Source organism: Bos taurus, chromosome 26 (genome assembly GCF_002263795.3).
Source record: "Bos taurus isolate L1 Dominette 01449 registration number 42190680 breed Hereford chromosome 26, ARS-UCD2.0, whole genome shotgun sequence".
NCBI lineage: Eukaryota > Metazoa > Chordata > Mammalia > Artiodactyla > Bovidae > Bos > Bos taurus.
In genome coordinates this window covers 36,985,117-37,009,910 of record NC_037353.1, presented here as the reverse complement: position 1 = coordinate 37,009,910, position 24,794 = coordinate 36,985,117, and the positions used below count along the sequence as shown (strand labels likewise).

General features: G+C 44.9%; 1 protein-coding gene across 1 annotated transcript; it reads right to left on the bottom strand.

The window, feature by feature from the left end:
• Nucleotides 1–1,005: 1,005 nt before the first annotated feature.
• PNLIPRP1 (pancreatic lipase related protein 1) lies at nt 1,006–18,973 on the bottom strand. Its single transcript, XM_015460748.2, is given in 15 exon segments — nt 1,006–1,069; nt 6,046–6,213; nt 6,931–7,039; nt 9,231–9,263; nt 9,266–9,326; nt 9,328–9,360; nt 10,540–10,658; nt 12,407–12,526; nt 12,627–12,698; nt 12,701–12,764; nt 14,526–14,622; nt 15,341–15,468; nt 17,364–17,489; nt 17,814–17,968; nt 18,925–18,973. Coding segments are annotated over 15 exon segments (1,398 nt in total).
• Between the last annotated feature and the right edge of the window lie 5,821 nt (nt 18,974–24,794).

Genomic DNA, 24,794 nt, shown 5'->3' with positions numbered 1-24,794 from the left:
ACCTGACATGCCACCAGGGGTTAGAAACTGCTGTGGTGGTTGGGTGACCAAGAGGGGATATACTCAGGGGAGGCGATGACCTTCCCTCAGACCCCCCCCCCGGGGTTGATCATGGGACAGGCTGGACCACCTTGAACACCCCTCCCTCCACCAGGTAGAGAACACCTTTGTGGGTTAGGACTCATGGTGAGGTCTGGTTGGCTGAGTCATACCCACCCTCCCACGTCAGAAAAATCCCTCTCTACAGGGTCGGCATTGGACACTCCCCTCAGAAGCCATTCCCTGGACCCCTTCTCAGCACTTGACCCTGCCTAGGATGGCACTGCCCGGCAGGCAGAGAGAAGGCTTTGAGGCAGCCTCAGTCCAGGGACCGCAGGGGGCGGGGTGGGGTGGGGACTGGGAGACTGTCTATGCTCTGCAAATGTTCCCACCACAGCCTCTGGAAGCCGGAGCCCCTTTAACCTCACCAAGAGCCAAAGCTTCCGGGTGGGCCCATCACCACCAAATTTACCACCACAAAGAGGTCACGTCCTAGCACAGCCTTCCGCGATCTCAAGGCAGCCAGGGAGAGGCCTGACCCTCAGTCCCAACAACAGGACAGTGATCCTCTCTATGTGCTGGAACAGCGAACACCCCCCTGCCACCCTCCCCAAGCCTGCTCTGGGACTCTTGCCTCACTTGTAGATCAAGGGGCAGGGCTAAAGCTCTGCTGAGGCCCCTCAACGCCCACCCTCTGTTGAGGGAGTTCCGCTGCTTGTTGCCACCCCCTCAGATGAGGAGAAGACAGTGGGCACAAGGACCAAGGAAACTGGGTTGGGGGAAAAGACGTGGTAACTGGAGGTCAAGGGCAGGAAATCCAAATATATGGAAAATGTGCAGGACATTTAAAAATATTCAGTTTCCAAATGTCCCATAGCGGGCAGCTGACATCAGCAACAGAGGAGAGCAGATAGATGCATGAATGGATTTTATTGGTGTCACACGCAGTGGCACCGTGCCTGGCGTTTAACAGGGCATGAGAGTGAGCAGGACGTCTTCTCTCACGGTGTCTTCGCTGCAGAAACTGTATCTGTGGAGAGAAAAGGAAGGCTTTTTCTAAGTGCCGGGCATCCTTACCTGGCAACTGGACTCATTCAGTGGAGGTAATTGCTGATTTACAATTCAAAAGGCCGAGGGCTGCCCTAGGCTGGTAGCTTTGAACAGTGACTGGAGGGCTGATTGCCTGAGGGCTTCCAGTGGGAATGGCTGGCTGAACTCAGGACACGAGCGGGGTGGATGGTCTCTGGACACTCTGGCAGCCAGGACTGTGAGCTCCTTGGAGCAGGGACTGGGCCTCTCACAGCTCTCCTTCTCCACAACCCATGCGAACACCCCAAAACCCTGGCACATGGATTTACAGATGGACTCACTCTTGGCTCAGTCACTCAGAGGACGTGATTCAACTTTATAGTAGCTCCAGAAAACACAGTTGCTACAGTAGACTGAGCTACTGGCTGCAAAGACACTAGCTGTTCACTGTGTGTGCGATGAGAACAAGTATGCGGAGGTGTTGTCACAAGTCCTACCTCACAGAAGAGGAAACTGAGGCACAGAAGGCTCTCAGTTAATATGTGGAAGAACCAAGATGCAGATACAGGTCTAGCTGACGTCATGGCCCACATTTTCTATGGTTGGGTCAAAGCTACCGTGACCTTGCCTTTCAAGCCTGGAGTCGGGGGCCTGGCTCTCTGCTGGGGCTCCCCCCTCCTGCCTTCCCAACATGACAGGAAGCTGTTACTTGAGTCTCACCACCGGTGTCATTTGTAGAAGAGGGCATAGCTCTCTCCCGTGACTAGTGAGAATTCCATGTTGGTAATACGTCTCATGACAATACATGTAAAAAAGCTCTATAATTAATTTAAAAACAATGCAGATTTAAGTGGTGATGGTTATAGCTCTTCTCAGAAACATGGGCTTCTCTCAGGTCTAACCACCTATGAGCTCTGCAGCTTCATCTCTTTCCTCACCTTCACTGGCCCCTCCCCATTTTCCTCTGTATTTCATTTGTCTTTTCGGGAAGCCCTAACCCTAACCCTAACCTAATCATCTTCCGGTTAGCTTAGGTTAGGTTCAGTTCAGTTCAGTTCAGTCGCTCAGTCGTGTCCGACTCTTTGTGACCCCATGAATTGCAGCACGCCAGGCCTCCCTATCCATCACCAACTCCCGGAGTTCACCCAAACTCGTGTCCATCAAGTCGGTGATGCCATCCAGCCATCTCATCCTCTGTCGTCCCCTTCTCCTCCTGCCTCCAATGCCTCCCAGCATGAGAGTCTTTTCCAATGAGTCAACTCTTCACATGAGGTGGCCAAAGTACTGGAGTTTCAGCTTTAGCATCATTCCTTCCAAAGAACACCCAGGACCGATCTCCTTTAGAATGGACTGGTTGGATCTTCTTGCAGTCCAAGGGACTCTCAAGAGTCTTCTCCAACACCACAGTTCAAAAGCATCAATTCTTCAGCTCTCAGCTTTCTTCACAGTCCAACTCTCACATCCATACATGACCACTGGAAAAACCATAGCCTTGACTATACGAACTTGTTGGCAAAGTAATGTCTCTGCTTTTCAATATGCTATCTAGGTTGGTCATAACTTTCCTTCCAAAGAGTAAGCATCTTTTAATTTCATGGCTGCAGTCACCATCTGCAGTGATTTGGGAGCCCAAAAAAATAAAGTCTGACACCATTTCCACTGTTTCCCCATCTATTTCCCATGAAGTGATGGGACTGGATGCCATGATTTTAGTTTTCTGAATGTTGAGCTTTAAGCCAACTTTTTCACTCTCTTCTTTCACTTTCATCAAGAGGCTTTTTAGTTCCTCTTCACTTTCTGCCATAAGGGTGGTGTCATCTGCATATCTGAGGTTATTGATATTTCTCCCAGCAATCTTGATTCCAGCCTGTACTTCCTCCAGCCCTGCATTTCTCATGATGTACTCTGCATATAAGTTAAATAAGCAGGGTGACAATATACAGTCTTGACGTACTCCTTTTCCTATTTGGAACCAGTCTGTTGTTCCATGTCCAGTTCTAACTGTTGCTTCCTGACCTGTATACAGGTTTCTCAAGAGGCAGGTCAGGTGGTCTGGTATTCCCATCTCTTTCAGAATATTCCACAGTTTATTGTGATCCACACAGTCAAAGGCTTTAGCATAGTCAATAAAACAGAAATAGATGTTTTTATGGAACTCTCTTGCTTTTTCCATGATCCAGCAGATGTTGGCAATTTGATCTCTGGTTACTCTGCCTTTTCTAGAACCAGTTTGAACATCTGGAAGTTCACGGTTCATGTATTGCTGAAGCCTGGCTTGGAGAATTTTGAGCATTACTTTACTAGCATGTGAGATGAGTGCAATTGTGTGGTAGTTTGAGCATTCTTTGGCATTGCCTTTCTTGGGATTGGAATGAAATCCGACCTTTTCCAGTCCTGTGGCCACTACTACTTTTTCAAATTTGCTGGCCTATTAAGTGCAGCACTTTCACAGCATCATCTTTCAGGATTTGAGATAGCTCAACTGGAATTCCATCACCTCCACCAGCTTTGTTCGTAGTGATGCTTTCTAAGGCCCACTTGACTTCACATTCCAGGATGTCTGGCTCTAGGTGAGTGATCACACCATTGTGATTATCTTGGTCGTGAAGATCTTTTTTGTACAGTTCTTCTGTGTATTCTTGCCATCTCTTCTTAACATCTGCTTCTGTTAGGTCCATACCATTTCTGTCCTTTATCAAGCCGATCTTGCATGAAATGTCCCCTTGGTATCTATAATTTTCTTAAAGAGATCTCTAGTCTTTCCCATTCTGTTGTTTTCCTCTATTTCTTTGCATTGATCGCTGAGGAAGGCTTTCTTATCTCTCCTTGCTATTCTTTGGAACTCTGCATTCAGATGCTTATATCTTTCCTTTTCTCCTTTGCTTTTCGCTTTTCTTCTCTTCACAGCTATTTGTAAGGCCTCCCCAGACAGCCATTTTGCTTTTTTGCATTTCTTTTCCATGGGGATGGTCTTGATCCCTGTCTTCTGTACAATGTCACGAATCTCCGTCCATAGTTCATCAGGCACTCTGTCTATGAGATCTAGTCCCTTAAATCTATTTCTCACTTCCACTGTATAATCATAAGGGATTTGATTTAGGCCATACCTGAATGGTCTAGTGGTTTTCCCTACTTTCTTCAATTTAAGTCTGAATGTGGCAATAAGGAGTTCATGATCTGAGCTAACCTAATCATCTTCTGGTCCTCTGCAGGGGAGGCCTGCCCTCAGCAGCCTGGCCTCCCCGTGCCCCTCTCATCCTCCGGGACCCTCTGCCTGCCTTCCCAGCCACTCTCTTTGGGCCCCTCATGGGAAGTTCTTATTGTGTAATTTGACCTTTTGCATGAATTATAAGTCTAATTTGCGAACAGCTACATTGTTAAGCCCTCCAGAGCATCCTCCACTCTGTCTTTGCATCCCCCTCCTGTACTCCTGGCATTCCTGGCACTTTAGTCAGAGAGGAAGGAAGGGAGGAGGCCAGTGTTGGGGGCAGAGAGAAATAAAGGGGAGAAAGCTACATTTTTTTCTTTTGACACCATGTCACTGGAGGGAATTCCTGTCAGCAGATTCCTTGGTAGGACTTGAAACCACAGTAACTTCCACATATTAACTAAAAATAATCTGAGGGGTATCTGAGAGGAGGTTGGACCAAAGTCTTACTTTTCTTTGGTCTCCCAATTATTATTATTTTTTAAAATGTTACTTATTGGCTGTTTTCCCAACAGCAAAATATTTGAATAAGTTAATGAATTCAGCATTTTCATTCCCCAGACTAGTTGGTGAGGTTCGATCTTCCTATATTTAAAATATCTGATGTCCACCATCCAGCTTTTTTTGGAGATTCCCTCTGGAGTTGGCAGGTGGGGAAGCCCCACACAGGCCTCTGGAGAGCTGAGGTGGCAGCTGATGGACTCAGGGCCTCAGGCATGGCCTCAAGCACATTCTGTTCCCTTTCTAGAAAGTGCAGAAAGACACTGTAGGATCCATTGCCCTGGCTGGTTCGGTCTTATATTTTTTTCCTTTCTCAGATCTACCTGTGAGCAAGTCATCTCCTGGGAACGCCTCGCCCTCGCGTTGTAAAGATTCCAATGAGACCACATTCTTCTGACCTGATTTTAACCACATGGTCCCAGGATGCAGGCAATGGTTCTACTTCCTTACAGGGCCTGGGGAACTGGCCTTCAAGCCCCAGTGTTCTCTGGTGGGGCTGGCAGGGGAGGCCTCTGCTGCACCCCCGGCCTGCTCAGTGCTCCCCACCTGCCTCCTCGGTGCTGTGCTGTCTCTGAGAGGACCTTCTTGTTCTGCTGACCACCTGCCTGGGCCAGCCTCTCCATCCTCCCTTCAGAGAGACAAGGAGAACTTCACAGAGGTCATCCAGCCTCTGGACAGCTGTGAGTTCTGCCAACCCTGCTGTCCCTCTGCCCAGGGGAGGGACATTCTCTGGGGCCTGAGGTTAGTGACCCCACCAGACCTCCCAAACCTTAGTCAGTGACCAAGATCCCAGGAGCCCCTTTCCGCCAAGCCACACAGAGGTGTCCTCCTGGCTGGACTTGGGGTCCGAGCTATGGTCATTACCCCCATATCTCCCACAGCTGGGACAGTTTGGGACATCATGGGTCAGGATGAATATTCTGCAAATATGGACACCTCAGCTCTCTCTTGTCTCATCTCAAATTTTATATCTTTTGCTAAAACTGATTTCTTCTTCTATTGCTCTGAGCTTTCATGGATCGTCCCCTCTTTAACATGTAGCCATCCTCCAACCCATATTTATAACTTTATATCCCTCAGAAATTATTTCTTATTTCTCTTATTTTTCCTCCTCAGTTTTCACTGAAAGTGGAGCTGTATCATCTGTGCTTCCCAAAGAGAGTGCTGAGGACCCTGGCTGAACGTTAGCTGACCTTCCGGGGCGAGTTTCCATGACAAATGTAACTTTCTACAAACATCCTCAGGAGCAAGCCAGCAAAGACACTTACTCTGTCTGCTCCTCTCCCTTCTGTGCGGTGATCTTGGCTGCACCCACTTTGGGGAGGGTTGGGTTTATCACGTTGTTATTCCAAAGAAACTTGACTTTCTCAATTGTTCCAACATCAATATCTGAGTCAAACTCACCGGAAAGGGTGGAGCCTGGTTTGATAATCCCACTTGAAATAGAGAAATAGAAACATTCCCATTCACTGCAATAAGTTCTAATGAACATATAAGTCCCCGCCACTTTTCCCTACTCAAGATTAACTAGATAATTTTTCCAAATTAACTCTCAGATAAAGGTTAGAAAAATGAAAAATGCAGTTACAATGCCATCAGTCTCAAGCTACTATTTATTTTATTTTTGGCCATGCTACATGGCATGTGGGATCTTAGTTTCCCAACCAGGGATCAAATCTGTGCCCCCTGCACTGGCGGTTAGGAGTCTTAACCACTGGGCTATCAGGGAAGTTCCTCAAACTACTATTTAAATATTATTTCTTCAAATGTAAGTTCATTTATCTTCAAAACTTCGTTATAGAAAACCTTGTAATTCTTTCATATTTTTCTGGTCGAATTATTTGTGTAATAACAAGTTATCCACTTATTTTAATACAAAACACATGTGTGACTAGGCTAGTCAGAAAACATGATATCTGGGATAACATTAGATTTAATCTTAAAAAATCTTATCTATTGAGAAAGAAAGAATTAAATGCCTGGATTTATAATAAAGAAAAGAACACTTGTTAGCAGAAATCTGAAATTAACTTCAGTACATAAAGTAAATAATTTAAAAGCCATTCAGAAAAATACGCCAAGCATGTCAGCGCATGCATATGAAAGCCTTGTGTATCACCATGTGAGAGAGGGTGTCAAAAAAGGAAATTTACTTCAAGACATTGTATTGACGAGTGTTTCCCTTATTTCCAAACAAAGCAACTTTGATTTGACCAGTGGCTCTTCTTCCAGACAGTGTTATAGAAACACCATATCTCCAGCCTGCACGGGGTATAGAAAAGAGTTCAGTCTATTCACGCGCAAGACAGTGGACCCACATCTCAGATCCCTGTTCCCCATTCCTTACATGGAGGCATTGAGATAGAAAGTTCCACATGTTAACCTACAACTGGAACTAGGCCCTAAGGAGAAGCACGCGTCTAGCAGTGGCCCCACCCCAGTAAAGGGACCACTAGTCACATGTTGCTGCTTAAATTTAAATCCAAATTCAATAAAATTAAAAAAAAAAAAAACCCTCACTTCCCTTAGCCACATGGAAAGTGCTGAATTGCTACACATGGTTGATGGCTGCTGCGCTGGACCGCACGGAGCATCGCCACCACGAACTGGAGTTCTGTTGGGCAGCTCCCCTCTAGAAGGACAGCAGTGTGAGTGAAGGCAAAGGAGTGAGGGCTTGTCTCTGCATTTGAAAAGCAACTCGAGGTTCCGTCCTCAGAGTCTCAAGGGCCAAGCCTGTCTTTCCTTTGCCTCTCTGTGGCTTGAGCAGTCTCCAGCACAGAGGTCATCAAGATTTATATCTGAAGAGCTGTCTTGGCCCCCAGGAGCACACACATGTGCATACAAACTGGCACACCTATGACCACACACTCACACACGTACCTAAGCACACACGTGTGTGTGTGCTAAGTCACTTCAGTTGTGTCCGAGTCTCTGAGACTCTATAGACTGTAGCCCACCAGGCTCCTCTGTCCAACGGATCCTCCAGGCAAGAACACTGGAGTGGGTTGCCTTGCCCTCCTCCAGGGGCTTTTCCTGACCCAGGGATTGAATCCACGTCTCTTATACCTCCTGCACTGGCAGGCAGGTTCTTTACCACTAGCACCACCTGGAAAACCCCATAAACACACACATATACACATGTACACATACACCCACAGACTCATATACACATTCACATTCCCACGCGTGCACACATAGGAATGTAAACACACCCCCCCACACACACCCTTTGCCCAACTTCCACGTGTCCTTCAGGTCCGCAGAGGTGTTTTCTCTGCTCCTTCCTCTGGTCAAGGCTGTGTGCTCTGTCTCCCAATATCCCAGCAGCAATCTGCCAAGCCCAGTGCACTTGGAGCTGCTTGCTCACTTTCCATCTTCTCTGCTGCATTATAAATTCCATACTAGAGTGTTTACATCCTCCCTGCACCCCCTATGTCTAGCACAGTCTGTGATCCATAAATAAATGTTAGTTGAGGAATGAATATATGGCTTTTGAATGTTTAATTTGTTGTTTTAAAATATGGGCATGTATTTCATGCATCACCACATCTGAAGAAGGATTGATTCATCAATGTCTTTTTAAATAAATATGTATACAGTGATGGAAATATTCCCTGTCTTGATTGTGGAGATGGCTACATGACTATTCATTTATCAAAACCCACAGAACCAGCTATACACCACAAAGGCTGACTTTTGCTATACATAAATTATATCTCATTAAACCTGACTTAAAGTACTATATAAGACTTGTATTATATTTATGTATTTGTATATACACAGTCTCTCTCTCTTTTTTATTTACAGTGCAACATCTTAAGGAACTTTCATAGGGCAGGTTGGCACAAAGTGGCTGAAACATGTCCATATCTACCCTTTGTCTGAGCTCATTCAGCTGAATTTGGAGAGAAATTACCCCTTTTCTGATCCCTATTCACCCTCCACCAAACAGTCACCCCTCCCCCACACCCATGATCAAGAGGGACACGTGGACAGAAGGCTGGAAATGGAGAGATTGAAGTTGGGCTTCTAAGTGGGCTGGACAGGCAAAGAGTTGGTATCAAATAAATTTTGAATGAATCGGAAAACAGATGTGGATAAGACAGTTTTTATGATGAAAAGAACAAAAGACTGTGGAGTGGCAAAAATTCAAAGAAGATGGCCACAGAAACATGTAAATCGCTGTTAGCCCATTAGCCATGCTATTTGCATGAGCTCATTTTATGTAGAAATAAACTGGAAGTAAAGCAGACTCTTTCTAAATTCTCAGTGAGTCTTAAATGGGGTAGTTTGAGTGGATGTGTCCTTTTACTAAGATAAAATGTACCTACAAATATTTCATGTTATTTATGTTTATATTTATTAGTATTTATTTATTATTTATTAGTATTCATATTTACGTAAAACAGAAACCAAACCTTTACCAGGGCAGGAAAGTCACAACACAACTTACGAGTAAATTTGCTGGAATCTCCTGTGTTCACATGAACTTCTGCTGCTCCTCACGTGTCTTGCCAGCAAATCTGCCAGCAGATTGTCCCATCTGTGGGACACCCTTCATCTGGACAGGGGAAGCACTTGTTCTAATGAGAAAGATGGACCTGGCTGTAAGGTATGTTTGTCTTGCTATGATCCAGCCATCTTACGGGCAATGTTCTATAGTCTGAGTTTCCTCTTTTATAACTGGAAAGAGAGTGGAGTAGATGGTCTCTAAACTACCTTCATCTAGGGTGTGGTACCCAAACCTGAGGCACATCACGTTAGAACTACTTCAGGAGGTTCAGAAAATATTGATGCCTAGACCCCAGGTTAGATAAAATATGGCTTTCATCAAGCAGTATGCTGGTGAATGATTAATAGGCAACACTGGAACAAAAAGTCTTTTGTAATGTCTACCAATTTCCATGCTATAAATACTGACTGTGGCCAGTTTCAGGCTACCAACATGATGTCACTGAATGGGGAGCTGGGGAGAGATGGTCACACCAGGCTCCAGGGTATCATTTCTTCTGTCTCTCTTGTTGCCAGCTGCACAAGACACAACCCTCCACCCCCAGCCCCCAGCCTGGCACCCAACTTTCCTTCTCTCTGGTGTGTATATTCTTCTCTCACACATTCTACTTTTGTTCTGCTTTAGTCAGAAATCTGCACTCCTTCTCCTTCTAAAATCTATGATTTTCCAAGCAAGATTCAAACTTTGCCTCCAGCAGGAAGCCTTCCTAGATCACTGAATTGATTGCTCTACTCTCTGATTTCCCAGAATCTTCCTCTCCCATATGACTCTTCTAGAATTGTAGCTACCTCCTGCTTAAAGGTTTTTTCCCCTCCACTCCACGGAGGGGTTCACTCCACATGAACTCTGACATGCAGTGCCAAAAAAAATTAGGGATGATCAGAAACTGGTGACAGAGAAGGCAATGGCACCCCACTCCAGTACTCTTGCCTGGAAAATCCCATGGACAGAGGAGCCTGGTAGCCTGCGGTCCACGGGGTCGTGAAGAGTCAGACACGACTGAGCGACTTCACTTTCACTTTTCACTTTCATGCATTGGAGAAGGAAATGGCAACCCACTCCAGTGTTCTTTCCTGGAGAATCCCAGGGATGGGGGAGCCTGGTGGGCTGCCGTCTAAGAGGTCGCACAGAGTCAGACACGACTGAAGCGACTTAGCAACAGCAGCAGAAACTGGTGAAGAGTACTGCAGACCCCAACACAGCAAGACCACAGCACCACCGTGGGACTCAAGGTGGGATAACATCTTACAGACTCAAAGTCCCTGTAGCAAGCACAGAGGTATCCGGTGAATCCATTGGGATTGAGGACGCTCTCCGAGTAGTACTTATAGCTTCTCAAGTGATTGCAAGCCACAAAGTCCCAGGTTCCTGGGGAAGTAAAGGAGGAAGTCTGCACAGGTGGCCGGGGTCCTGTGACAACTTCTCTGCATTTCCCTTCAAGTGGGATGGGACTATATATTCAGAAATTTAAGATAAGTCCAAAATCCAGACACAAAATGACAGTTAACATAGAAAGCCTACTTTCTGATTGCTGGGCAATGTTTTGAACTCTTCACGTGTATTGTCCCTATAACCCTCACCTTTCTTCAGGTGTTTCTCTAGTGGCCCAGATAGTAAAGAATCTGCCTGCAACGCAGGAGACCCACGTTCGATCCTGGGATCAGGAATATCCCCTGGAGAAGGGAATGGCAACCCACTCCAGTATCCTTGCCTGTCCATGGGATTTCCATGGACAAGAGTGGTGGCTCTCATGCAAACAGGGTTTCCCACGGCTAGAGGGGCCTGGTGGGCTACCGTCCACGGGGTCGCAAAGAGTCAGACATGACTGAGCAATTAACACTTTCACTTTTCTTCAAAGATGGGTAACACCCATCCTTAATTACAGAAAGTCATATAGACTCCAGCCTCAGGTTTCAGATTTCAGGTAGGAGCAGTGGAGCTGGGGTTTAAACCCAAGCCTCTCTGGGGCTGGAGCCCAGGCCTCTAACCTCTGTGCTGTCCCGTGTTCCAGGCACCAGGTTGGAGGTTCTTGAGGATACAGTCAGATGTGACATGACCTCCCAGACATGACAAAAGCAGGGCAAGGACATTCTTATGACATAGGCAAATAAAAAGGAAGGCTGAATGGCTTAAGGTGGCTTTATGTGAGCACCCCTTTCACTCTCAGGATGTCTTGCTCCTTCTTAGAAACTTCCTTGGCCCCTAAAAACTCTTGCCAAGTGGTCGCTGTCATAGCACACCTTCAGGACCTGGCCTGAACGTGCTTCGTTGGTACTGATGGAGAGTCTAGGCTACTCTATTCTCTCAAAGCCTCATAAAGCCATGAAAGACAAACACTTTGGTCCTCAGCCCTAACGTTTGTTTTGACGGTGTCCATCCCTGCCAAGTCATTACGCTCACATTCAATAAAAATATTGCATCATTTGTGGGGCCAAATGATGAGTCTGGCTGAAAATTTCACCTATTCATTGTCATTCTGACTTCATCTGATACGAGAGCTATATCTGAATGATGCCCTTAATTCCAGTTGCTGACCATTGATAAAGAACAGACACATTGAGTAGCAAGTCTCTGCTCTGACCTTCATTACCTGTGATTGCTTCTTATTGCTGTCCCAACATAGAAGAGCAGTGACTCTCATGCAAACGGGTTTGCCATGGACACGATTGGGAATATTCCCATTTTATCCATAGAATTGAAGCCAGTTATATAAGCTTGAACCATATCATAAGCAAGAACTGGTAGAAAAATTCTCTTTAAGTCAGGATAGTTACTTTTATGATATTTCCTTCATTAGGTAGTTATCAATTGACTGAGTTAACAGCTCTAAGAAGTGGTTTTGTAAACCTTTGTTGCTTGTTCACTCCAGGACACCCACAACAATATTTTAAGGAAATAACAACCAGCAGAGCTGAGATATAACAAATGAAACATGGCTGTATTTTTAAGAATAAGATCTAGAAGGAAAAAAAAAAGATCTAGAAGGGGAGATCTTATTTATATTCTAGAAGGGGAGATCTGTTTTTAAAGAACAGTGTGTTTTCATTGTTAAGCTTTGCTGTGGGAATGGCACTGATCCCCAGGGAAGTGGTTCCCCCACTCTGCTCAGCCTTTGCCTGCCCAGATGCCATCTAGGTCTATGATCTGTGACAGGGCATTCTTCCTGCATCCGGGCATTTCCTCTCCTCCATTTGGGAAGAAGTCAAAGTGATCCACCTGTTGTTTCATTCCAAAGCCTGAAATATTTAGAACAGCGGTGAGCTTTTCCTAATGCAGGTCTCTCCTGCTGAAAACATGATTGCAAAGTGCTTGCAGCTGGAACATTGCAGGGCTCACCCATGAATGGGATCAGGGGAGCTGCATTCCTGTGGATCACATCAACAAAGCCAGCATCGGAGGGGCCGATTGGACCTCTTCAGGAGCACCCTCGAAATTTGCTTCTACAGGGTCCAAGCCCGAAAGAGATGGCCAGTTCTGTGCACAATAGGTTTGACTGTAGGTGCCAGCAAGATGGAGGTTGTACAGTTACCCAGGTTGTGCACTCCCCAACTCGAGGGATACCCTGGAGCTGTGCAGTGCCATGGCCAGGGTATGAAATGTGGAGCCATCAAATCTCTATGATGCTTATTACGTTCTAGTGCCTGGATAGAGAAGGGCAGTGAACAAAGAAATTCAGATTTTGTTTAGGAAAGGATTTATTTTTTTCTACAACAGATTCTCCTACTTCCTTGTATATCTTTCTTCTTCAGCTTTCTCTTTCCCTTTGCAAGTTTGAAGGGAAAAGGGGAGAAGTAGTAAGGTATCCTGATTCAAAACACAGATTCTGGGACTAGGATGCATGCATGTGTGCGTATATGCGAAGTCACTTCAGTAATGTCCAACTCTTTATGACCCTATGGACCATAGCCTGTCAGGCTCCTCTGTCCATGGGATTCTCCAGGCAAGAATAGTGGAGTGGGTTGCCATGCCCTCCTCCAGTGGAATCTTCCTGATGGCGGGATTGGACCCACGTATGTCTCCTGTATTGGCAGGCAAGTTCTTTACCACTAGCACCATCTGGGAAGCCCTCTGGGACTAGGATGCCTGGCTCCAAAGCCCTGCTTGGCTATTTCTTGAGCAAGTTGCATGACCTTGGGTGAATCACTGACTTTTTCTATGCCTCAGTTTCCCCATTTATAAAATAGGGGTAATAATTCAGCTAGGATAAGATTAAATGAGATAGGATATGTAGCATTTAGCAAAGTGCCTGGCACATTGTTATGGGTGTGTAAGTAAATATTTAGTATTATTTTTCCCTCACTATATGGTGGCGCTTGTGGCAAAGCCTTCCAGGCTCTTTAGGGTCTCAAAGAGTTGGACACTACTGACTATATCTCCTTCTCGACAGGACTCCTGGATTTAACAGTTGTCTTTGAAGATTTTATCAGAAAAGCTGTAAAGACATGAACATAACTGTCTCTTGAAAATAAATGGTAGGCTTCTTATAAAGGTAGAGACTTGCTTAAGCCATAAGATAGGAGAACCAGGACTGAGGGTCAGTTCTATCACTGATTAGATGTGTGACCTTGGGCGAGTCATTTGCTTCCCTCAGCCTTTTTCTTTAGTTCTGAGGATTAAATGAGAAAAATGTAAAGCACTTTGCAAAGTATTTGGGATAAGTAGGCACTTAATCTATGCTTACTGTAATAGTTATATTAGCTTCATAATGATTATATTACATTGATGTAATTTGTTGTTATAATTTAAAAGCTTTGCTTGGGTTAAAAGGATGCTTTTGGTATGATGGTGATGGTATTTCTTCTGCCAACGAAGGCAGTGGAATTTTTGTGTTTTCTTCTGCCCTTGATTTCAGAGAAGGGGAAAAAGAATGACGACATGGATCCTTCTTAATTGTGTTTGCTCATGTTCATCTCAGTCTTGCTCTGCATCTTCCTGGGTGCCCAGTCCTGCTAAGAGAACCACACCAACAGAAAACATGGATCTAGAGAGGAGGAATGCGGACAGAGTGGAGGAAGCAGAGGGAAGAAAGCCACTACCTCCCCTGCCACAAAGATAGGCTTCTGAGGAGCTTCCCAAAATGTTCTGTGCAGACTCCAGCCAGCTCTGCCACAGCCAAGGGGACAGACTCCTTGGGGCCAGCTCCAAGCTAGGGAGTCTTGTATCATGTCCTGGGGCTACTGGGGACAAAACCTGGGGCCCTGGCCCTCGAGTCCTATCTGTAATCCTCCCCAGGACTGGAGTTTTTCTCCCTGCCTCTCCTGCCACATGGGCCCCCAGGCTGTGGCCAATGAGGTGGACTTGGGAAGGTGAGTAGCTGTAGTTCGACTGGAGAGGGAAGATTATATTGTCAGGATATTTCTCTGCTGTGGTTTTTGCAAACCTAAAGCCATTACTCCTCTGCTGAAAACCTTCCACTGCCATTAGAATGAAACCCAACTCATTACAAAAGCCTCAGAGCTTTCCTGACTCAACACCTATTTTTCTAGACTCTTTTTCTACCCAAAGTTTTTGTGGAACTTTCAGTTCCTCAAATATGTTGTATTTGGATCTGCTTTCAACTTCTCTACCTGTTGTCATCCACAGCTTAGCCATCAGCTCTCAACTTAGATGTCTGTTTCTGGGAGACATCCTTAATTACGGCCCCCCTCTCCAGACTAAATTCACTGACCCCCATGTGCTCCTATAAAGCCTTGTAGCTACCCCGGCCTATCCCCACATCAGAACCCTGATCACACCCTATTGTCACTGTAAACTCCCCCAGGGCCTGGACCTCAGTTGTGACACTGTGCTCCTAAATACTGGATGGACAAACAGACAACACAAAGCTCAAAGTGTTCACACCCGCTGGTCTCAGAGATGTTCACCCAAATGTACTTGTTTACTACGTCTACAGATCCACAGCTCCTCGACTCACAGTGAGTTTTAGGAGTCAGACTCTGAGAGAGCTATCAATTATATTTCCTCTTTAAACACAGAACCCTCAGTTGCATCTTTGCACAGAGACCAGCCGTGTCACCTCCTCTGCAGCCCGGCCATCACTCCCCTTGAGCATGGCCAGCATCTGGGCCACCTGGGCACCCACCACGCGCACATTGTTGGCGGCCTGAGTGTAAGTGGTCTGGGAGCCTCTCTTCCAGTCCACACAGATGTAGTTCACCTCCTCCACCTCAAACACGTTCTGGTGTTGGAGAGACTCCAGGGGGTTATCATGGGGCTTAGGAATCCACATCCAACCAGGGCTCAGAAATAGTCCCTGAGAGTTACCCCTGGCCATCTTTCTGTCCTTCCTAGCAGGGGCACTGGGATGAACTTGACTTTGTTAGGAATCCTGTTGCCAATAGGAATTGTCCCTTGGGGGGTATGTTATGAGAAAGGCAAATTAGTTTTCTCTCTAGCTTGTAGATTAATTAAAAGCTGACCACTCTGGTTTTCTTTGACCAGATTCAGTAAGGTTGATTCAGTAAGGTGGATAAAACCAGGGCATCATTTAAAGAGCCCTGTTGAGCAAAGAAAAGGTCTCAAGTGCATTCATTCTCTGGAAGCCGGGGTCTAACTGACTTTGTGGATTTGACCACTAGGGGTCCTTTTAGCCTCTTGACAAAGCCTGGGCTTGCTCCACCCCAGGCTACAGGGCACTAAGTAAGTTCTAAGGTGGGAGGCAAGGGTCACTATTTTTAGAGTTAGGATAGCATAGTATTTCACAGAAGAAAGACACACTGCAGATATTTGAAAAATAGATCTGTACTGATTTAAAATATATTGGAGAATTCTGAAAGGGAAACTTCTTCCTGGATGTCACAGGAACTGATATATGCTTAGAAGTTCTGCCAGGGAAGACATAGGACCAGATTGAGTCTAAAATGGTGCTATAAATTAAAAATCCATCAAGAATCTTTTCACATACATGATACTAGTATGTGTGATCACACACACAAATACCAACAGTTGTTTTCTCAGGACCTTTATTTCTAAAGCAGCCCTGAGGAATCTCTTACAAACTTGGAGAATTTAGAGTATAAACTATATCTTACAGTCTACACACTAAGATACTTATTAATGATGGGACAGACTAAGAGTTAAATACATGGTAAAAACTGAGGTCAAATGCAGAATTATTTCACTTTTCAGGGTTTGTGACTTTTCCTGTTGACATTTTAGGTTGGAGTTACTAATGTGTGTGTGGAAGGCAGGCTGTTAGGATAAATTCTTAGGTGTCAGAAAAACATTAAATCAGTGAACACAAGACAAGAGGCATGGATGGTATATTATGTGTGTGTTTGTGTGCCTTTGCACATGTATGCTTGTGTGTATGTGTACATGTGTGTGTGTGCATGTGTACACATGTGTGTTATTCCATTGTCTGTCCTTCTGACCTAAAGACACTCTACTACAGTGGGTTTTGGCACTTCCTATTCTGCAGTTTAGTGCAAAGGCTTCCCAGGTGATGAAGCAAGAGAGACGGGTTCAATCCCTGAGTAGGGAAGATCCCCTGGAGGAGGAAACGATAACCCACTGCAGTATTCTTGCTTGGGAAATCCCAAGGACAGAGGAGCCTGGCCGGCTACAGTCCATAGGGTCACAAAGAGTCGGACACGAGAATCTGTGAGCAACTAAGCATGCACACATTCTGCCATTTTGGACTCCTGGTCAGCCTTAGCTCCTCGTATCTCAAATAAACAGTCATAGCACATATCTCTGACTCTTAGGGAAGTGGGAAAGAACTGAACAAAAAGAACATAATCCCTCATCTATGGAAATACAAAGTAGCCTCACTGAAACGAAGCAGACAACATTTAGGCATAATCTAATCAGAAACGAGAGGGTGGAAGTGATTGCTCACAGAGCAAATGCCATTGCTTCAGGCTACTGATGCAGTCCAGAAATGTGGAAAGGGCTTTTTATTTTTGTGAAGAGGCGTTTTAATTTCATAGTAAAACCTCAATATGTCAGGGTTTCCTGTTTCCAAGTTCACTAATTGAGATCGCATAAAGGGAGGTGGAGGTATTCATGGGAAGGAAGGGCAGATGCCCGGGGCACAGGCCACAGGCCTCAGGGGTTAGAGCCGGGCCCTGCCTTGCACATGTCTACCAGCCAGCTCTCATCTCCCTTGTCTATGAAGCCATGGATGACGAACCGGGTCTTCTTGGCTATTTGGAAATTGGACGCCTCAATCGTTGATGGATCAGAGGCAAGGAGAATCTGTGACAAACACAGAAGGGTTCCATGTTTTTGTAGCCCAGCCACTTTGGCCTGTCTCTTTCTGCCCCATTTCTGCCTGTTCCAATGCCACAGACCAGAATCACATAACCAGCTAGAGGTTCTGACAAAAGGGAACCATTCATTCAAGCCTTTTTTTTTTTTTTTTTTTTTACCAGCGACCTACTCTGTCCAGGTCTGGCTAGGCCTGGGGGAGCAGCTGGTAGGATGGGGTGGAGGAGGAGGGTACAGGAATAAGGAATTTCTGGTCCCCGCGTAGACACAGCCGCTCACTCCTTTACAATGTTAGAATAGCAGAGGCCTCACTTGAAAGTTGTTTGGGTTCTTGTTGGTGTAGAGCAGGAGGCGGGTGCCAACCTTCTCCGGGCTCCAGGGGAGAATTTTCAAGGGCCTTATTGCAGCCCCAGCCCAGGGCTTGGAGTCAGAGAAGCACCCGATAGAATCATAGCAAACTTCGTTTCCTGGAGAGAAATGATGACTACTCAGAGATTAGCTCCCAAGGCTAGGCTGGTCACTCCCCGGCTTGGGGACAGGCTGAAGACCAGGCAGAGTCTTGCCTCAGCTCCATCTACTGTCTCCTTGCCTGGCCCCCATGCCCATCTTCTGATTAGGGACCTGTCCCACTGAATCCCACAGAGACCTCTCTGCCTCGAACCACCAGCAAAACTTAAAAGTTCTGTGTTCCCTAGAGCCTGTTATATAGAGTGTTGTGAGTCAGAAAAAAAAAAACAACTAGTATTGTACATTAACACATATACATGGAATCTAGAAAAATTGTACTGGTGAACCTATTTGCAGGGCAGAAACAGAGGCAGACATGGAGAACACACTTGTGGGCACAGAGGGGAAGGAGAGGGGAGGAATTTCGAGAGTAGCACTGAGATATGCGGGCTACCATGTGCAAACTACACAGCAAGTGGAAGCAGCTATACAGCACGGGGAGCTCAGCTTGGCGCTCTGTGATGACCCAGAGGCCAGAGGGAGGGGATATATGTATACTTACAGCTGTTTCACATTGTCGTACAGCGGAAACCAACACAACAATGCAAAGCAATTCCCTTGAATTAAAAAAAAAAATTCTATCCCCAGAGCTTCAGATGTGTTTATTTGACTACTAATATGATAACAGGCAGTGGTCAGTCAATATGTTAACCCAGACAAGGATTTAATGCTTTATCGGGAAAAGTCTGGCCTCGGGCACCCTGGGCATAAAGGTGGGCTGATGATAGATGCCCTGAGGCAGGTCCCCCACAAACTGCCTCCTCTCCCAGGCACTGGGGCAGCCCTGTCCGCCTCTCTGTGGAACCTTGGAGCTGTCTGGAGCTGCTGGAAGCCCAGCCATGGCTGAGGTTTCTCTGGCCAGTGCTGAGATGATGAGTTTATGTCCTTCCCAAAAGGTAGGTGGGATGTTTCTTACCTTTGGCTGCTCCCAGCAGGAAAAGAGCAATTGTCCAAATACTCACCATCTACAAGAAATTCAGACACTCAGCTTTACCAAGCATGACCAGAGTAATGAGCAAAGACTCAGGAATTCAAGGCTCTTTGCCCTGCCTCCCCACTTCACAGCTTTGGGAAGACTTATCCTGTTGGATGTTCCAGATCTTTCTTCTCCCTGGATCAAGTGCCTGGGCCATTTTCTTATACTCGAGCCTTATCACTGGGACACTGCTTCAAAGAAAGAGCAGGTGATGATAGAACATGCTGTGTGCACTTAATATTTCAGTCTACACAAATACATAAAACAAGATTAAAACAGAGGTCAAATCTTCCCACAAGTCTAGTAAGATGAAGGATGCTTGATTAAAAGGAGGGGAAAGGTCTAACTTTGCACTTATGTACCTGTGCATGTAATTATGTGCCAAGTGGACCCCACTTTCCAATTTTTTAAATTTGATCATCTAGTACTTTACAAGTCCCAAGAAGGACACTGTAGCAAACTCTAACCGTGAATGAACCCATTCTCACTTAGAATGGATGAAAATGCCCTTGCAAGTAGCTGACAGCAAAGGGAAGGGTCTAAGGAAACCTTCTGTTTGTCTCTCTCTCACAGTCTAGTAATACTTGAGCATATGAGCAGTGAAGACAGAGTCAACAGCCCCGTAATATCCTCTGACTACAATTCCCCACTAACTAGTGTTCTAATTACCTATTGCTATGGGATGAGCCAATCCAAAACATAAGGGTTTAAAACAAGAGCAATCATATTATCCTGCTATAATTTGGAATAGCTGGGTTCAGGAGCCCATAAAAGCCCATGTCACCAGACCACATAATGTCTGTTGAGTGTCCTCGGACCTTCTGAAGTTTGCACACCTGTTCTATGAGACTACCTTGTGAAGCTATCATGAATCACCCACTTACCCAAGCATCTGTGAGCAGTTTGGCTGGTTCACACAGCCGAGCCTTTGGTGTCCTAACCACCTCCGAGTTGAATATATCTCACTGTCAAAGTTCACACTGCTCCTGAATAAACAAGACACTGGGGTACAGGCTAGAGGGCCCCCTTCCTGTGAAGGGGACAGAAAGGACTTCCCTTAGGCTAATAAGGAATAGCAGCCAGCAGTTACTGAGGCTTAGTATGTGTGGTCAGAGTACTTTTCATGTACTTTGAAAAGTACATGTACGGAGACTTTAAGTCTCACAACAACCTCATTAGGTAGGTAAACAGATGTGGAAACTGAGGCACCAGCCTTTAATATCACGCTTATAATATCATGCAGACAATGAGTGATAAAATGGGCTTTGAATCCAGAACTATCCAGAATGAAATATGGAGTTGTTGAATATCAGTTATTTTGAGCGAGTTATCAACAAGATTTGTTGAGTGTCAGCTGCCAAGAATAGGGGAAATACTTACATAGAATAAATTGAGATAGAAAATAAATTTCTCCCTACTCCAGACTTGAACCTTCTGGTTGACCTGACTGATGAGGTATTCAAGCTTTGGAAATCTGTTTATGTGATGTAGGAAGGTACTGGAGCACTTGATGAAGACTGTGGAGAAGACAAATGCTGTTCTTTGATGTTACAGCACTAAGGTGGGATGAGATTTATGACAAAGCCCAGGTAAAATAGGTAATTGGGTGATTGTTGCTTTAGTTGTTCAGTCCCCAAGTTACGTCCAACTCTTTGTGGCCCTATTGACTGCAACACGCAAGGCTTCTTTGTCCTCCGCTATCTCCAGGAGTTTGCTCAAATTCATGTTCATTGAGTCGCTGATACTATCTAACCATATCATCCTCTGCTGCCCCCTTCTCCTTTTGCCTCCAATCTTTCCCAGCATCAGGGTCTTTTCCAGTGAGTTGGCTCTTTGCATCAGGTAGCCAAAGTATTGAAGTTTCACCTTCAGCATTGGTTCTTCCAATGAATATTCAGGGTTGATTTCCTTGAAGATTGACTGGTTTGATCTCCCTGCAGTCCAAGGGACTCTTAAGAGTCTTATCCAGCATGACAATTCAAACGCATCGATTCTTTTTGTGCTCAGCCTTCTCTATGGTCCAACTCTCATATCCGTACACGACTATTGGAAAAACCACATCTTTGGTTTTTGGAACTTTGTAGGCAAAACGATGTCTTGGCTTTTTTATATAGGAGATGTTGGATAACTCTCTGTTCCCTGGACCTCTTCTCTTCCTACCATTCACTTGACCTTCCCCACATACCCCCATATCATACATGTCAAGTTCTTTCCCACCTCAGGGCCTTTGCACTGGCCTGAAACTCCCTCCCTTAGACCTCTGTGGGGTTGGCTCCTTCTTGTCATTCAACGATTAGTTTAAATGTCACCTCTTCAGTAAGGCCAACCTGGCCACCTTCGAAACTCCTCCACTGCTCGCCTCCCACCCAGATCCTTGCTCCCTGGCAACTTATTTGCTTCCTTCTCATCACTCATCACAAGTTATAATTATCTTTGTTGTTTTTCTGTTTATTTATTTGCATTCTTGCTTTTCCCATCTAGAATGCAATTCCATGAGGACACAGGCCTCTTTTGCTTTAACCACTGCTGTGCTCCCAGCTTCTAGAACCATGACCAACACAGGTATTTATGAATTAATGAAAGAAAGAATACACACATGAATAGAGTTCATAGACATTTTATCCTTATTCTCAGAGTGGATTTCATGGCTGGGAATGGTGAGAGGGCACAGTTCTAAGGTGGGGAAAAAAGATATTTTCTTCAGAAAAGCAAGAAGAATACAAACGTCTGACTAGATTTAGGAGAAACAATCATTGCATGATCTGTCACAGTTTGCTAAGAGGTTAGTTTCCCTTGCCTACTTCCCTTTCAGCTCACCTCACTGCCAAGTTCATCTGTGGGTTCCATGCACACCCCTGAGTCAGGGCTTCAACGGCTGAAACTACCTGAAGGTGATCAGAGCTGATGTGACATCTTCTGGGCAGGAAAGGAAGGTTTAATCTCTAGCAGCCACTCAGTTGAGCAGTGAGAGCGTGTGGACTCCAGACACTCGAGTGTAGAACTATGGGCATTTAGGGCTTAATTTTTCTTTCCTAAAATTTTTTTCTCTTTCATGTTTGTAGATAGGTAATATATGCCCTTCTACATCTGATACAATACAGAGTTTAAAAAATGATGCCTCACCAGATCCTTGTGTGTCCTTCCAAAGGTAGTCTATGCATTATAAGCATATATATATATATATTGTATTTTATTTAAAAATATAAATGATTAACACATTCTGTACATTATTTTGCAAACTGATTTTTAAAATTAACTATATGTTTGAAAACCATTCCGTATCAGTGCATAAAAAGTCCAATCTTTTTACCAGCTGCATAGCCTTCTGACATTTGGGTATTTACTATTAGTTCTCTACTGATGTATGTTTGGTTGTTTCCAATCTTGTACTATTAGAAATAGTGTCTTATGAATATTATACATTTGTTTTCTGGATGGATGGTGTATCTGTGGGGTAAATTCCTTAAAAAAATGGAATTTAAGGGACAAAAGATAGCACATTTAACATTTGGTAGTGATTACCACTCTGTTTCTATGTTCTGATAACTCTACTAGAAATCTTTGTGTATGTTGGCTATTCTTTCCACCCCAATCCTGAAACAAGAGTGAAGGAGAGACCATTCACTATTTAAATAGGTAACATTTTAGAGGTATGTTAGTTGTGAGACTTTGAGTTGTAGGCAACAGAAATCAATTCTGGATAGCTAATTTTTTTTTAAAAGAAGACATTTGTTGGAAGCATACTGGGGCATCTCATGGAATCCATGAAGCTGTTGAACTGTGACACTCGGGGACCAAGACCAAGAAATGGGACCACCCTGGAGACCTCTGCAAATCGTCCTCAGAGCCCCTCTGCTCCCTGGCTTTGAATATCTCAGCCCAGAATTTTTAGTCTATCAGATGATTGGTCTGGTGAGGCCAGGAGCTGTCCCTGAATTAATTAGTAATAGGATATGGGTCCTGTTGGGCAGGTCTGGTTTTATGCCCAAAGATGGAGGTGAATTTGTGAGCTGGGCAGCCACTGCAAGAGGTATGTGGTTCCGCAGAATCAAATAACAATCCTGTATCAACTGATCTAGTCACTTTGTACCAAAGTGCACAGGTGGTGGGGCAGTGCCCGTGGGTAGGGGATTTCTTTAAGAGTATTGCTTATGCTTATCAGAATTTGAAATAATAAAGGGATGATCTCTTCCTTTTGAGTCGTCAAGTCCTTGTCTTTGCATGCATGCTCAGTGATGTCTGACTCTTTGTAGTCCTAGCCCACCAGGCTCCTCTGTCTATGGGATTTTTTTTAGGCAAGAATATTGGAGTGAGTTGCCATTTTCTCCTCCAGGGGTTCTTCCTGACCCAGGGATCGAACCTGCATCTCCTGTGTCTCCTGCACTGCAGATGGATCCTTTAGCCACTGAGCCATCAAGAGTGACTGGCAACTCTGGCGATTGGACTTGCTGATCAGGAAAGTTGATCAGTACTGTTGCATTGTGTTAAGAAGAAGCCATCAGTACTCATGGGCATTAGTTGTCTAAGAAGAAATGTGCTATACTGGAGCACTTAGTATTCTACAAAAGACAAAAGCAAATGAACCTAAAAGGCACCCTCACTTCTGATAATCACATGAGGTAAAGAAGACCGGAGTCTGGAGCCTGGGTTGACCCATTGCTGTGAAAACTTTTCTGACACCTGACCTGTTGCTTTCCCAGCCCCAGGCTTCCCTGGAGTGAGGAAATAGGTTAGAGATGATGATGGATGGGTTGTGAAAATGGTCGTAGTTCTTTACTCCCTCCCCTTCCCGAAGCTGCCCTTTGCCACATGATCTTGCAGCTCCTTCCATCAATTAGTGGAGTACGTTTCTCCACCGTTTGAATCTGGTTGGTTGTATGACTTGGTTTGGTTATTAAATGTGATGGCAGCAACATCTTGGACCAGCTCAAAGCCAGCTGACTCCTAAGTATGTGAGAGACCCAGATAAGATTAGAGTCAGACATGACTTAGTGACTGAACAACAAGACGGAAAGATTCCTAGTTGGGGCTTTTCACTGAGAATAACAACTGAAATATGTTGAATGAACTTGTATCCTGGTCAGATTCAGGGATTTAAGGCATACAAATCTGTGGATCTCTTTTGAAAATGTAAGTTCAGTTCCACCAGACAACTCTCCAGCCTTCAAGATGTATGACTCCTTAGAAGTCACAAAGATAGAGAATAAGGTTGTTAGCCATCATTTGTCATGTCCACATGTCCAGATGGAGCCAAATAGCTGCTTTCCTCCAGCCAATCAGCTCTATTTTTTTCTCCTTTAATTTCAAGTTCACTATGTATAGATATCCTGTCATCTCATAAGACAATGATCTCGTAAGTTCTAGGGGAAGAGAAGGTTGGTTCAAGCTGGGTTCTCGGAGGCCTTTAATTTCAAAGAAGTTTTTGTCCTGAAAAATCTGTTTTTCTAAGTCTTTTTCACAGCCTGGACCCTCACCTACATTTGTTTGAATCACAGTTCGAAACATCCCCTGACCTGGTTGAATTTCTCCCTGTGTTTGTTGTAAAGGAAAGTGGGGTGCAAGACATTGCCTTATCATCTGTCAACTATTGACCTCTATCTCTTTCTTTTATCAGAGATGCCTATCTATGGGAAGTGAATTCAGGTTCTGAGTGTATCTTAGACTTCCCAAAGCCCTTAATGCCATTGGTAGATTTCCACCAGTTCTTGTGGACTGACTACTAAGTAAAAGTCTCAGATCGGTAGACCTGGTGCCAGTTGGCGAAAATTTGGCCCCAAAGTCTATAACCTTTGTAGGGTGTGAGAGAATTT